A 16,028-nucleotide genomic window follows, 5' to 3' on the forward strand; every position below is an offset into this window, starting at 1 on the left:
GTGTGTGTGTGTGCAGGAATATCTGTGTGTGTGTGTAGTGCAATGGCGATCACCTGTAATGTGACATGAACCCAAGGTCCCGGTTGAGGCCCTCCCTATGGGTACCGAACTTAGTTATCAGCCTCTGCTCGGCCACTTTTCTCTGCTGCCTGTCCTGAAGTCCATCTTGGAAGATGGTCACCCGAAGGTCCGAGGCTGAATGCCCTGGACCACTGAAGCGTTCCCCAACTGGGAGGGAACCCTCCTGTCTGTTGATTGTTGTGCTGTGCGGTGAAATGTATAATTTCAGTTACATCACACTGCAAATTTTTGCTATAAATTCTGTGTTACGATCGAGCCCTCCAATATCACCTGATGAAGGAGCGTTGCTCCGAAAGCTAGTGTGCTTCCAATTAAACCTGTTGGACTATAACCTGGTGTTGTGTGATTTTTAACTTTGTACACCCCAGTCCAACACCGGCATCTCCAAATCATGACTACTATAGATTTTAGAGTATTTGTATAAAAATCAAGATCAAAGAAGCTTCATTAAACAGTCTAATAGATATTTGTTCTTTAATTAAGTTAAACTCTTTCTAATTTATCCTCTTTAGGAAGACTAAAGATAGTGAAGGGTTTATTTTAATTCGGAAAGCGTATTTGAGTAAAGTCACTGAAGAAGACTTTAGTATTAACTTCACTTGCTTCTCCCAGAATTCTCAGGGAAGCTCATCTGGTGTACTCAGACTGAAAGAGAAAGGTAAGAACCTAACAGTAAGTAAATTTTGTAAAGGGCTAACATCTGCCTGGAGATCACAGTCTCCTGATATAGTGGATATCTGTCATCTTTAGAAAGGATCTATCCCCAAAAGCACAGCTATTTGCAAGCACATTTACCCAGACAGGACAGAAATCCTACTCTTCCTTTTAAAGCCAAAGAATGATCCTGAAAGATTATTTCAGATTTTGTCAAGGTTTTAGGTTGTGAACAAAAAGCACACATGTTACTTATACTATATACAGGATCTACAACCATTGTTGGAGCTGGTGAGGTGACTGCTACGACAGGGGATTGTGATGCTGCAAGAAGATAGCCATGGACATATGAGCCTTCATTGCCAGATAACTTGCACCTTGTAACACTCATTGCCAAGGCCTGCCAGTGGTCATCAAAGTCACTTGAAGTCCTTTGTTTCTGTCTCTTCCCAAGCATCTGCTGTTGGCCTCATTGGTATCTTGGCAATAACTGGAACCGATCATGCCGTCTTTGCTGGAGACGGGTAGCACATTCATTTCACAACAGACAGGGCTTCACAGGGACAGAATGCAGTGGTGTTTCCTCCAGCAGTGGATTCCTACAGATATAGGACATCAATGATTGCACCCATGTGGCAATCGCCACATCCAATAAGCAGCCAATGAAATCTATCAGCTGAAGACTTCCACTCCCTCAATGTCCAACTGGCCTCCAACCCTAACATGTGTACATGCACTTTCTGTCAGTTACTATGATTCTTTTGTCCTCTGCTGAAAATGTGTTGCTGGAAAAGCACAGCAGGTCAGGCAGCATCCAAGGAACAGGAGAATCGATGTTTCTGGCATGAGCCCTTCTTCAGGAATGAGGAAAGTGTGTCCAGCAGGCTAAGATAAAAGGTAGGGAGGAGGGACTTGGGGGAGGGGTGTTGGAAATGTGATAGGTGGAAGGAGGTCAATGAGAGGGTGATAGGCCAGAGTGGGGGTGGGGGCGGAGAGGTCAGAAAGAAGATTGCAGGTTAGGAAGGCGGTGCTGAGTTCGAGGGATTTGACTGAGACAAGGTGGGGGGCAGGGGAAATGAGGAAACTGGAGAAATCTGAGTTCATCCCTTGTGGTTGAAGGGTTCCTAGGCGCTCTTCCTCCAGCCGTCGTGTTGCTATGGTCTGGCGATGGAGGAGTCTAAGGACCTGCATGTCCTTGGTGGAGTGGGAGGGGGAGTTGAAGTGTTGAGCCACGGGGTGGTTGGGTTGGTTGGTCCGGGTGTCCCAGAGGTGTTCTCTGAAACATTCCGCAGATGAGGACAAGGAAGAGGTAGAAGGAGATGATGCTGACCAGACAGTTGCCACAGTTATATGATGAGGTGGCTTCTTGCTGCCACTCTCCATCAAGACAACCTCCCTCCACTCACTCAGAGCCTCAAGCATTCATTCCAGGTCAGCATTGATGAATTGATGGGCTGCCTTGCTGACAGTGCCTGGTCTCTCACTACACTGCAACAATTTGATTCCCTCTTGTACAATGGAGGGCTTTGACACAAAGCATTGGTAGTTCCTGAAAACAACCAGCAGTCTTTGCTATGGCTGCCATGAGGTGTTTAAATGAGCTCCAGTCTTCATTTGACTCACTTCCATTCCCACTCCCACGCATTCAAAGAATGCAGGAAATCCATTTCCATATCAATGAAGAGTTCACCTACATGAAAATGTTAACTCCAGATGGTTTCTAAGCAGTTTTTGAACTTCTGACACAAAAACAATCAACTTCCTATTTCCAGCCATTTTAACAAAATGTCAGCACTAGGACCACATGTAGAATTACACAAACAAGTCCACACTGACCCTCCGAAGAGTAACCCCCTCCCAACCCATTCCCCTATATTTACCCCTAACCTAACACTATGGGCAATTTAGTTTGGCCAATTCTCCTAATCTGCACATTTTTGGACTGTGGGAGGAAACCGGAGCACCCAGAGGAAACCCACTCAGAGAATGTGCAAACTCCACACAGGCAGTTGAACCCAGGTCTCTGGTGCTGTGAGGCAACAGTGCTAACCACTGTGCCACCGTGCCACAAATGTTATAAAAAGCTACTGGTTGGGACTTAATATGGCAGCTTTTGAAACTACCATGCTGTGGGGTCATATCACCACCGGTGCAGCTCCTGCCTCCTGGAGGCACTTGATCTCATTAAATGTTGATGAGATGACCTCCTCCTTCATTAAGCTACTTGTATTTAGAAGTCATTGGTCATGCAGGGTGTAGCTCAGTCAATGGGTCAGAATCCAGAATTCATCTGAGTATTGGATTTCTCAAGTCTCACTGAGAATCTAGCCCCAAGTGTCAGTATGTGCTGAGGTTCTATAAGATCCAAACCTGAATGGGTTGAGTAGCCTATTCCTTGTTTCTTGTTCGTATGTTGCCGAGGATTGGCCTGCAAATGTTGCCAAGGCCACTTGCCAGATTTTCAAGGATTTAAAGTTGATAGCAATCAGTGCTGGCAAATATTTTGTTGGCACACAGCAGTTTTTAACAGATTATGGCATCTGTAATTTGCCCTTCCACATAATTGGTTCCAACTCAAGCTATTGCCTTTTCCTCTTTGGGACTCATATATTGGACAGCAAGATGAGACATCAAAGGCCCCCTGAAGCTTGTATTGGGAGACCACCCCAAAGCTGTCAGCCTCCAGAACTGTGAGGGGAGTTAGTCCAATTCAAATAAACTATCATTTTCATCTGAAAATGGCTCCTCACTGGGGCCTACATAGCTAGCTGCTTTTGTGGAATGGTTTGCCAAATCTCTGGCATCTTATGCTCGGAAACCTGAGGGAGATGGAGGGACAGTATTATGACACTGTCCCAATGCTTCCTGCTTAATCCCTGGCCCCTGCTGCCAACCATTGTGTACTGGGCTTAAAATATTCTGACCAATTAGACTAATCAATTCTAGCTCAATCCTGGTTTACCTATTTACACTATATGATTAACCATCTTTCTCTCAATTTTATGAAGATATTTTCTCCTCATATTCAACATATTTTAAATACATTATTTGTTTTTCTGCCTCTCCTGGATCAACAAAGTACTATGATTGAACTATAATTGAACTTTTATAGAGAATAATAATCATTGACATAGCTCACAGCTTTAGTTATTAATCATGGACATGCCCTTAAGATCATTCTGTTTGCCAATGAAGCCTGCTCAAACATATACTGTAGCGTATTCTACAGAATCATTGAAACCAGTGCCTTTCTAAAACTATTTTGAGTTATGCTCCTTTGCAATATGCCACAATCAAAGACAATTTTATTTTTTACAACAGATCAGAAAATTAGTGAGCATGCAAACACACACTCTCTCACACACACACTCACATGTACACACTCACTCTCCCTCTCATGAAAATCTCATTCAACATTTTAAGGAAAACACAATGTTCATCAAATTGTGTAACAGTCAGGAGCATTAATTTTTCTAGTTCACATCAGGAAACATCTGTTCTTAAGCTCTGCTTTCTTTGCAAGAATTCACCCTTTAGCAACATTTGACATATCCTTTTATTCCTCATATGAGTGTGCACAAACTACAATCATTCTTCCACGAATTACAGCTGAATTTTTAAATTAAAAAATATACAAAACATTTATTTGAGCTTGCCATATGATCTGTCCCTCAGGTAAGTTTGTGCAGAAAAGCACCTTTCAACACTAGTCCATCAGGCACTGTTCCATACATAACATCCTTGAGGCTCTGCATGTAAAGGAAGCAATGAATCCTGTCAGATGGTTCCTGAACCAACTTGAATTTATTTGACAAAAGGTCTCATTGCTAGAACTTTCAAACACACACTGAAACGTAGCTTAGCTGGTGATGAGAATGGTTTGCCCTTTCAGATCCATCATGTGCACCAGAGTTTCAGAACCATTGCACATTATCCTTGAGGTGACTGTGGAGAGTAACATAGTTTTCTCTCGTAATTTGGATTGCAACCAATATAGCACATTAATCCCTTATTCTCATGTTCTAAATATATTCCAAGTGGTAAATCTTATCAGTGATGGCGGTATATGTTAAATCGATATAAGTAAATCTTTACTCAGGCTGTACAGCAATCTCAAAGTGAAACAGCATTTTTCATATATCCTGGAAGGAAGGAATGGTCATCAGCATGTCACACTCCCTGTTTGTACAGGACCTGCTGGTGCATGAGTCAAGGCAATTCTTAACATCCGTAAAATTTCTGTTCTTGCAGAATCTCGAGATTTTTATTTCACAGCAAAGTAAATTGAGACCAATATAACCCATCATGCCCTTATTGGTATTCAAACAGCCCAATGACAAAATATTTTGTTGAATGTATAACCACCTAAGCCAGGTCAAAGTTTCAACATCTCTGTTATTCCGTGCTGATAAACTTTCCAATGCTAGTGTCTTACTAAAGCAAGGAAACTTGCTTTATTAAGTTTAGAAACTTGGTGCTCAACTATTGTTACCATAGTTTTAGAGGCTACTCTCTCATTAGAAAGAATGTAACAGGTGAATGTACCCTGAGTCGAGAGTGTGGTGCTGGAAAAGCACAGCCACTCAGGCAGCATCCTGATGAGGGACTTATGTTCAAAACACCGATTCTCCTGCTCCTCAGAGGCTGCCTGACCTGCTGTGCTTTACCAGCACCATACTCTTCGACTCTGACCTCCAGTGTCTGCAGTCCTCACTTTCTCCTAGAATGTAACCTTAAGGTCACCATACCTTAGGTAAGGGGACAAAGGTAGAACCTTTATGGTGGGATAAGCCAGTAAAGGAATTAAACTAACCAATGCTCTTGGTATCATTCTGTTTGGGAGACTAAACATTAGCTGACAGACCCTCAAGTTCAACTATTTTATCTCAGTTGTGCAGTTGTACATCTGAGCCTTCAAGATGTTATAAGCATGTTTATCTTGTAGTTCCCGCACAACAAGCTGTTTGTTTTCACACTGCTGAATATCTGCTTTTTGACCATTTGGTTCCTTTTACACCTTTCAGGCTAATGATAACTCAAACCACATTTTCCCATCTTTTCATCTTAACCTCTTTTATCGACAGTATATTACAAATAGGAATACAATAGTGCAGTGTAAGGTTTAACAATGAAGTTTAACGTATGGCCAGTATTTAGGTTAGTTTCATCAATTAACAAGATAACCCAAAGTAGAGATTTCCCACATTTCTTACGTCATCAACTATCTCCTTCATAACATGCAATTGGAAAGAAATCCTTGAGAGAACTTTTACTCTGGATTCAACTCACAGGAATCTGTTCTTTAGAATTTAAATGGACACAAATATCAATTACTGCTGCAAGGCCAGCAACTTGCTGAAAGATTTTCTTTGTTCTTCCTGAGTGTTGCTGGCCTTCCAGCTGTTAGGATCCTGATAGAGACTGTTAATGTTAAGAGAAACTCAAACACTCAGTATTCAAAGGGAGAAACTATGCCACAGGATTCCATGAATTAGAACAAAGGAATTTTACTATACAAGAGATAAGCAAACATAACTAAAGAAACACTGTCTTAGGTGAATACTTACGGTTCACATTGAAAGTCAATTGCAAATGCTTGTCCCTCTTTGACTATCATTATTTGAGGGGTCCTGGCAATTCCTAAAGTCTAATGATTTATTATCTTGCCATTCTATCATCAATATTTTGAAATATTGACCTCTAAAATGTTATTATGAACAAAGAACAAGAGGTGACACAGTGCAAGGAGCAGTCCAAACATAAGTATTGCAGACTGGTAAATTCCAAGGTCCAGACTATGTTTCAGGGGTTGCACTGAAGTTTGATGCAAACTCCACCATTGTACACAGAGGAGTTGGAACCAGATTACAGTCTCAGACTACACATCAGGAAATATATAGTGCAATGCTAGACCGTAAGACCTTAAGACCATAAAAACATTCTAGCAGAAATTAGGCCATTTGTCCCATCAAGTCTGCTCCGCCATTCAATCATGGCTGATTAGTTTCTCAATCCCATTCTCCCTTTAACCTTTCACACCCCCTTGACAGTCAAGAACCTATCTATCGCTGTCTTAAATATACTCAATGACCCGATCTCTATAGCCTTCTGTGGCAATGAATTCAATAGATTCATCACTCTCCGGCTGAAGAAGTTTCTCCTCATCCCCGTTCTAAAAGGTTTACTCTAAAGCTGTGCCCTCAAGTCCTAGTCTTTCCTATTAATGGAAAGAACTTCCCAACGCCATCTTTGTCCAGGCCATTCAGTATTCTGTATGTTTCCATTAGAATCCCCCCTTCCTTCTAAACATCATCAAGTATCGATCCAGAGTCCTCAAATGTTCCTCGTATATTAAGCCTTTCGTTCCTGGGATCTACAAAGTTAAAAATCACACAAAACCAGGCTATAGTCCAACAGGTTTAATTGGAAGCACTAACTTTCGGAGTGCTGCTCCTTCATCAGGTGGTTGAGGAGTACACAATTGTAAGACACAGAATTTATAGCCACAAATTTTTGCTATAAATTTGTTATAAATGTGCTTCCAATTAAACCTGTTTGACTATAACCTAGTGTTGCGTGATTTTTAACTTTGTACACCCCAGTCCAACACCGGCATCTCCAAATCATTCCTGGGAACATTCTCATGAACCTCCTCTGGACCCGCCCCAGGGCCAGTACATCCTTCGTGAAGTACAGAGCCCAAAATTGCTCATAATACTCTAAATGTGATCTGACAAGAGCCTTATAAAGCTTCAGAAGTACATCCCTGCTTTTATATTCTAGTCCTCTCGAAATAAATGCCAACATTGTATTTGCCTTCCTAACTACCGATTCAATGTGCAAATTTACCTTAAGAGAATCCTGGACTAGAGCTCCTAAGTTCCTTTGCACTTCAGATTTCTGAATTTTCTCCCATTTAGAAAATAGTCTTGCCTCTATTCTTCCTTCCTAAATACAAAGCAGTTTACAGTCAAGGAAGAACTGTGAAAATTAGCCACTGTTGCAGTGTAAGAAATGCCAATTTGCATACTGTAAACAGCAATTTATCTAAATGAGGTGGATTAGATAAATATCAACCAGGAAAAGCTCCCCTACTTTTCTAATAGGACCATCTTCATAAAATTGAGAGCACTGACGCAGCCTCAGTTTAATAGAAGCAAAATGGTGCAGATGTTGAAATTCTGAAATGGAAACAAAATCTATTGGAGAAGCTCAACTGGTCTGGCGGCATCTGTGAAAGCAGGAAGAAATTTAATGTTTCGAGTTTAGTATGATGCTTCTTCAGAACTTGCTCAGTGTCAGAGCTCATCTAAAAGATAACGCCTCCGACAAGTTCATTGGAAATTGTAATACTAGAGGGTGACTTGAACACAGAGGAACATAAGAGCAGATTGGCCATTTATCCCCCCCGCCCCGTGCCTGCTCCACCATACTAACACATGGCTGATAAGCTACTCCAATGCCATTTTTCCCATTCTATCCCCATTTTTCTTGCTATTATTCCTAACTAGAAATCTATCAATTCTATCTTGAGCCTATTTAATGCCTTAACACTCAGAGCCTTTTGGAATAGAGAATTTGAAAGATTCACCTCCCTCCTAATCTCAATCTTAAATAGTTTGCTTTTTATCCTGAGACTGTGCCTCTAGTTCTAGACCCTGCATCTAGGGGAATCATCCTTTCTGCACTCACACCGACCCAACCACCACTCCCGGCACCTTCCCTTGCAACCGCAGGAGGTGCAACACTTGCGCCCACACCTCCCCCCTCACTTCTCTCCAAGGCCCCAAGGGAAACTTCCATATCCGCCACAGATTCACCTGCACCTCCACCCACATCATCTACTGCATCCGCTGCAGCCGGTGTGGCCTCCTCTATATTGGGGAGACAGGCCGCCTACTTGCGGAGCGATTCAGAGAGCACCTCTGGGCCACCCGGACGAACCAACCCAACCAACCTGTGGCACAGCATTTCAACTCCCCCTCCCACTCCACCGAGGATATGCAGGTCATTGGACTCATCCACCGCCAAACCACAACAACCCGACGGTCGGAGGAGGAGCGTCTTATCTTCCGACTGGGAACCCTCCAACCGCAGGGGATGAACTTGGACTTCACCAGTTTCTTCATCCCCCCTCCCCCCACCTTGTCTCAGCCGGATCCTTCCAGCCCGGCACCGCCTTCCTGACCTGCAGTCTTCTTCTTGACCTCTCCGCCTCCATCCTACTCCAACCTATCACCCTCACCTTGACCTCTTTCCACCTATCACATTTCCAACTCCCCTCCTCCAAGTCCCTCCTCCCTACCTTTTATCTTCTCCTGCTGAACACTCTCTGCTCATTCCTGAGGAAGGGCCTGTGCCCGAAACGTCGAATCTCCTGTTCCCTGGATGCTGCCTGACCTGCTGTGCTGTTCCAGCAATAAAGTTTCAACTTTGATCTCCAGCATCTGCAGACCTCACTTTCTCCTTGCACTCACACTGTCCATCCTTTAAGTATTTTGAATATTTCTATAACATCACCTTTCATTCTTTTAATTTCTTGAGAGTAGAGGCCCTGTCTCTTCAGTCTCTCTTAATAGGACTCAGTCTGATAAACTTCCAAAGCATTCCCCCATAGGAAATATATCCTTCCTTAGGCCAGGAGATCAGATCTGCCCATAATACTCCAGGTGTGTTCTCACCAGTGTTCTATACAACTAAAGCAAGATTTATTTGGCCCTGAGATCCACTCCTCTTGGTTTAAAGGCTGTTGTACCATTTGCTTTCTGAAATACTTGCTACAATTACATTTTAGCTTTCAGTGACTTATTAACAGGGTCACCGAGGTCCCTTTTGGATATCAACATTTTCCAATATCTCACCATTTAAAAGATACTCAGCACTCGCACCACTCCTGTGAAAGCGAATACCCTCACACTTGTTCACATTATTTTCTGTCTGTCATACTGTCAACCACTACTCAGCCTGCTTAGATCCCCTTAAAGTCTTTTTGCACCCTCCACACAGCTCACCTTCCCCTAAAGATTTGTTATCATCTGCAAACTTTGAAATATTACAATTGATCCCTATGTCCAAATCATCCATATAGATTGTGAACAGTAGGGGCACAAGCACTGATCCTTACAGTAGCCCAATAGTAGCCTGCCAACCTGAGATTTACCAAGTTCTTCTTGCTGTTTCCTGTTAGTTAACAATCCTCAGTCCATGCTGTTACCCCAATCCCACATGCTGTCATTTTATTTACTAACCACCTGCATGGTACTTTACCAAAACCTTCTGAAAATCCAAATACACCACATCACTTGGTTTTTTCTCATCAAATCTGCTGCAAAAATTCTCAAAAATAAATTCCAGTTCCATACCCTCACTAGACCCTTGCATCGCAATTATTTCAGGGACTTCTTGTGTGCAGATAGGCACAAATTACTTCTCCTGTAATGGACCCAGATTTTCTTTGCTAATCTCTTTTTTTAACAGGTCTTTAGAAACGTTTACAATTAATGTTATGTCTTTTGACACTTTATCTTCATATTACATTCTCTCTTTCCATCTCAATTTCTTGGTACTCCTTTGCTGAATTCTCGAGTTCTCCAAATTTTCAGCCTTACATCTTTTTTTTACCAATTTTGTAAGCCTCGTCCTTTGATGTAATGTTATCTCCTTACCTTCTGACTCAAGAAGATGAAGAGTAATAGCAAATGAGTCAGAGCTGTTACTGATAAAGTGCAGCTGTGGATGCAATCTACATTGTAGGTGGAGAGAGACAGACTGAAGTGCCTTGTAACATAATTAACTGAATAGGTCATTGCACCATTGCATGCTACTGCACTGCCACACCTAGTGTGTTTTACAACTCTTTATGATAAATCGTAAGTTTGGAAAAAAAGTCACATACTTCCAGTCTCAATGCCATGCCCAAGACATAATGTTAACCAAGTCTGCAGAATGAATAAAGAGTTTGTATAATTTTAACTCCAGGAAATCATGTGCTGAAGACTGTCAGCTGTTTGCCAGAAGCTGGTGAAAGTAACAACTGGTAGGAGGTGACAGTGGAGCTTGGTAGGGACAGGAGTCTGTCTGTCTGTCTGTAACAAAATAGGAGCCCAGCAAGAAAGCAAGTTGTGGGAAGATATATGAAGAAAGCGATAGACCATATACATAGGACAACCTATACACTACAACCAATTGGCTTTTAAATGGCTTTCGGATTCTCCTCCAATATGTGTCCCAAAAGTGTTGGCAAATTGCCTCCATTTTTGTTCTACTCCAATGTACTCCCATTCTCCCAGATTAATTCTACTCTCGGTGAAATTGACATCAGCCAATACTCTGCTGTTTGTGTCTCAACTCACAGTGAGACTGCTGCCCTATTGCCCTCATTTTGTTTTCAAATCTCTCAGTGACCTTACCCCTCAAATAATTTCTGTAGTCATCATCATTCTCAATCCATTAAGATATCTGGACTCAAATTTTAGCCTCTTCACTATCTCTGATGTTGTTAAAAAGCATGATGCTGGAAAAGTACAGCAGATCAGACAGCATCTGTGGAGCGTAGGCCATTCATCAGGAATGTCGGGTGTGCGGGTGAGGGTGGTGGTGGGGCTGGGGGGAAGGTAGCTGGGAAGGCGATAGGTAGATGCAGGCGGGCAGTGATAGTGATAGTTTGGAGGGGAGAATGGAGTGGATAGGTGGGGAGGAAGATGGACAGGTAGGACAGTTCAAGAGGGCGGTGCTGAGTTGGTGGGTTGAATCTGGGATGAGGTGGGGTAGAGGAGATGAGAAAACTGTTGAAATCGACATTGATGCCGTGTGGTTGGAGTCCCAAGGCGGAAGATTAGGTGTTCTTCCTCCAGGCATCAATGGTTTGCACTTGGTGGTAGAGGAGGCCCAGGAATTGCATGTTCTTGGTGTAGTGGGAAGGGAAGTTAAAGTGGTCGGCCACACAACAGTGGGGTTGTTTGGTAAATGTGTCCCAGAGATGATCCCTGAAATGTTCTACCAGTTTGAGTCCTCACCTCCCAATGTAAAGGAGACCACACTGAGAGCTGCTTAGAGTCTAAGTTCTGGTGTGATGAGAATGACTACCCTTAACATCAAGAAAGCATTCAGTTAAATATGGCATCAAGGTACCCTGGAAAATCTGGGCTTAATGGGATCAGATGAAAACTTTCTGTTGTTTGGAGTCATAATTATCATGAAGTATAATCGTTGTGGATGTTGGAGGTCAAGCATCTCAGTTTCAGGACGTCGCTACAACAGTATCCAAGAGTAGTGTCCAAACCATCTTCATTTGCTCCATCACTGAGTTTCCCTCCATTATCATGTTTAAAGTAAGAATATTCATTGATGGTTACAAAATACTCACCACCAACCATAACTTCTCAAATATGGGCGGTATGGGGGCTCAATGGTTAGCACTGCTGCCTCACAGCGCCAGGGTCCCAGGTTCAATTCCCGCCTCGGACAACTGTCTGTGTGGAGTTTGCACATTCTCCCCGTGTCTGCGTGGGTTTCCTTTAAGTGCTCTGGTTTCCTCCTACAGTCTAAAGATGTGCAGGTTAGATGAATTGGCCATGGGAAATTGCCCGTAGTGTTAGGTGCAGGGGTCCAGGGTCCCAGGTTCAATTCCCGCCTCGGACAACTGTCTGTGTGGAGTTTGCACATTCTCCCCGTGTCTGCGTGGGTTTCCTCTGGGTGCCCCAGTTTCCTCCCACAGTCCAAAGGTGTGTAGGTTAGGTGAATTGGCCATGGGAAATTGGCCCGTAGTGTTAGGTGCAGGGGTAAATGTAGGGGAAAAGGTCTGGGTGGGTTGCGCTTCGGAGGGTCGGTGTGGACTTGTTGGGCCAAAGGGCCTGTTTCCACACTGTAGGGAATCTAATTTAATCTAAATACTGATGCAATCTGTATCCAAATGCAATATGATCTGGACAACATCCAGTCTTGGGTTGATAAAAGGCAACTAACAATCATATCACAAACTTTCCAGGCAATGACTATCTCCAAAAAGAGATAATCTAACCCCATTAGTGGCATTTTCTTGATGAATCGTTAGCAATTTCTGACGATTACCACTGACCAGAAACTGAACTGTATTGGCCGTGCTAGTTCCGTGGCTACAAGAGCAGGTAAAAGACTAGGAACTCTGAGAGGAGTATCTCACCTCTGGCCTCCTCAGTGCCTGTTCACATGCTACAAGGCATAAAGTTTGTAGTGTCATAGAATACCTATCTCTTACTTGGTTGGATGTGGCTCCAAAGACACTCAAGAAGCTCAACATTTTCCAGGACAAAACAATGCACTTGTTTGACACCCTTCATCCACCTTCAATGTTCACTCTGTTCATTACTGATGCACAGCAGCAGCAGCAGTCTGTACCCTCTACAAGAAGCTCTGCAAAATCTCTTCAAGGCTCCTTTGACAGCTCCTTCCAAACCCTTGGCCTTTACCACTTAGAACAAGAAGGGTAGCAGACACATCAGAATACACCATGATCTGGAACTTTTTTGCTGTTTCTTCATTGTCACTGGTTTAAAATCCTGAAACTACTTTCTTAATGTCACTTTTGCTGTCCTTACACCTCCAGTGTTGCAATAATTCAAGATGGTAACTTCTCCAGAACAAAGAGGAGGGATCTGGCCTAGCCAGTGATGCCCACATGAACGAATAAAAAAAAATCCCTTCCAATCACCTCCTGAACCCGCTACATTGCTTTGTGCCTTTAAAATACTTCTTAAAACCTACCAACTGGACTAAGTTTTTGGTCATCTCTATTTGTAAGTCTGTCCCTTTTTTTTGTATTGTTCCTGTGAAACACTTCAAAAGTCTTTTTTTAAGTTTAAGGGTACTTTATAAATTGAAGTAATAACTTTCGATTAATGCATGATGACAAACTTTGTCTTGGTCCTGATTCTGAATTTGACTCATTTCTTTGAACAAACAAGTTGCGTTCAAATATAAATAATGAAAAAAATGTTTGTTTAATTAAGCTGATTACCTATGTGCTAAAAGATACTCTTTTATACTCTTTCAGAGTCCAACATCTTTCAAATAAAAGTAATAACTATATCTACGTCATTAATATTTGTGACTTTTGTTTGTGGATGTGTTGGAGTCTATAAGTTTTGGATTGAAATTTGTCTGCTTTATCGACATTATTTCGTAAAGGATGAAACCATTGGAGGTAAGGGAAATTTGCCATTAAAAAATATTGACTGAACTCATTTTCACAAGAATATAATTCTAAATGCAGTAACATTTCTCAATTGCATACTGTATGTAATTGGAAAAGAAATCCTTTTTCTAATCTCTGCAAATAAACAGTCCAAGAATTATTTAGAAACATAGTATTCTAGCTGAATAATCTTTTGTTTTAGATTATTGAGGGGCTCTATTCTCTCCCTAGTTACCCTTTAGTCCTTAATGTATTTGTAAAAACCCTTTGGAGTCTCCTTAACTCTATTTGCCAAAGCTATCTCATGTCCCCTTTTTGCCCTCCTGATTTCCCTCTTCAGTATACTCCTACTGCCTTTATACTCTTCTAAGGATTCACTTGATCTTTCCTATCTATACCTGACATATGTTTCCTTCTTTTTTTAAACCAAACTCTCAGTTTCTTTATTCATCCAGCATTCCGTATATCTACCAGCCTTCCCTTTCACCCTGACAGGAACATACTTTCTCTGGACTCTCATTATCTCATTTCTGAAGGCTTCCCATTTTCCAACTGTCCTTTTACCTGCGAACGTTTGCTCCCCAATCAGCATTTGAAAGTTCTTGCCTCATACCGTCAAAATTGGCCTTTCTCCAATTTAGAACTTCAACTTTTAGATCTGGTCTATCTTTTTCTATCACTATTTTAAAATGAATAGAATTATGTTCACTGTCCCCCAAAGTGCTCCCCCACTGACTCCTCAGTCACCTGTCCTGCCTTATTTCCCAAAAGTACATCAAGTTTTGCACCTTCTCTAGTAGGTACATCCACATACTGAATCAGAACATTTTCTTGTACACACTTAACAAATTTCTCTCCATCTAAACCCTTAACACTATGGCAGTCCCAGTCTATGTTTGGAAAGTTAAAATCCCCTACCATAATCACCCTATTATTCTTACAGATAACTGAGATCTTCTTACAATTTTCTTCTCAATTTTCCTCTGACTATTAGGGGGTCTATAATACAATCCCAATAAGGTGATCATCCCTTGCTTATTTCTCAGTTCCACACAAATAACTTCCCTGTATGTATTTCCATCAGTCCTACCTTGTTCTCTGCTTTGTCCCTGCCTGCCCTGACTGTTTGACTCACTTCTGTTCTCAACTGTACCAGTCTCAGATTGATCTCTTTCCTCATTACCTCCCTGGAACCCATCCCCCCATCTTACTAGTTTAAATCTTCCCGAGCAGCTCCAGCAAATCTCCTTGTCAGTATATTAGTTCCCTTCCAATTTAGATGCAACCCATCCTTCTTGTACAGGTCACTTCTACCCCAGGAGAGCTGGCAATGATCCAAAAATGTGAATCCTTCTCCCATACACCAGTTCCTCAGCCATGCATTGATCTGCTCTATCCTTCCTATTCCTGCCCTCACTAGCTCATAGCACCGTGAGTAATCCAAATGTTACTACACTTGAGGACCTCATTTTTAAATTCCTGCCTAACTCTCTGTAATCTCCTTTCAGAATCTCAACCTTTTCCCTTCCAATGTTGTTGGTTCCAATGTGGACAATGACCTCCTGCTGGCCCCTCTCCCCCTTGAGAACATTCTGCACCCTCCCTGAGATATCCTGGATCCAGGAACCAGGAAAGCAACACACCATTCTGCTTTTTCGCTGCTGGCCACAGAAACATCTGTCTGTGCCTTGGACTATAGAGACCCTTAAAACAATTGATCTCTTGGGAATCTAAAGTACCCCTCATTGCATTAGAGCCAAAGAGTTTTTACAAATATAGTAAGGACAAAAGGGTAACTAGGGAGAGAATAGGGCCCCTCAAAGATCAGCAAGTGTGGAGCCACAGAAAATGGGGGAGATACTAAACGAGTATTTTGTACAATATTTACTGTGGAAAAGGACATGGAAGATATAGACTGTAGGGAAATAGATGGTGACATTTTGAAAAATGTCCATATTACAGAGGAGGAAGTGCTGGATGTCTTGAAACGCATAAAAGTGGATAATTCCCTAGAATCTGATCAGGTGTACCCTAGAACAATGTGGGAGGCTAAGGAAGTGATTGCTGGGCCTCTTACTGAAATATTTGTATCATTGATAGTCACAGGTGAGGTGCTGAAAGA

At 42.2% G+C, this 16,028-nt stretch overlaps 1 protein-coding gene across 2 annotated transcripts in view; it reads left to right on the forward strand.

The window, feature by feature from the left end:
* Positions 1 to 16,028, forward strand: part of LOC122550655 (interleukin-18 receptor accessory protein-like) — an 84,404-nt gene that overhangs the window by 44,559 nt on the left and 23,817 nt on the right. For both annotated transcript variants that reach the window (XM_043691733.1, XM_043691734.1), the window contains exons 8-9: positions 594 to 739; positions 13,766 to 13,915. In XM_043691733.1, coding sequence (XP_043547668.1) covers positions 594 to 739; positions 13,766 to 13,915 — 296 coding nt within the window. The remainder of the gene's footprint in view (positions 1 to 593; positions 740 to 13,765; positions 13,916 to 16,028) is intronic.

The sequence above is a fragment of the Chiloscyllium plagiosum genome, chromosome 6 (assembly GCF_004010195.1).
Source record: "Chiloscyllium plagiosum isolate BGI_BamShark_2017 chromosome 6, ASM401019v2, whole genome shotgun sequence".
Taxonomy (NCBI): Eukaryota; Metazoa; Chordata; class Chondrichthyes; order Orectolobiformes; family Hemiscylliidae; genus Chiloscyllium; species Chiloscyllium plagiosum.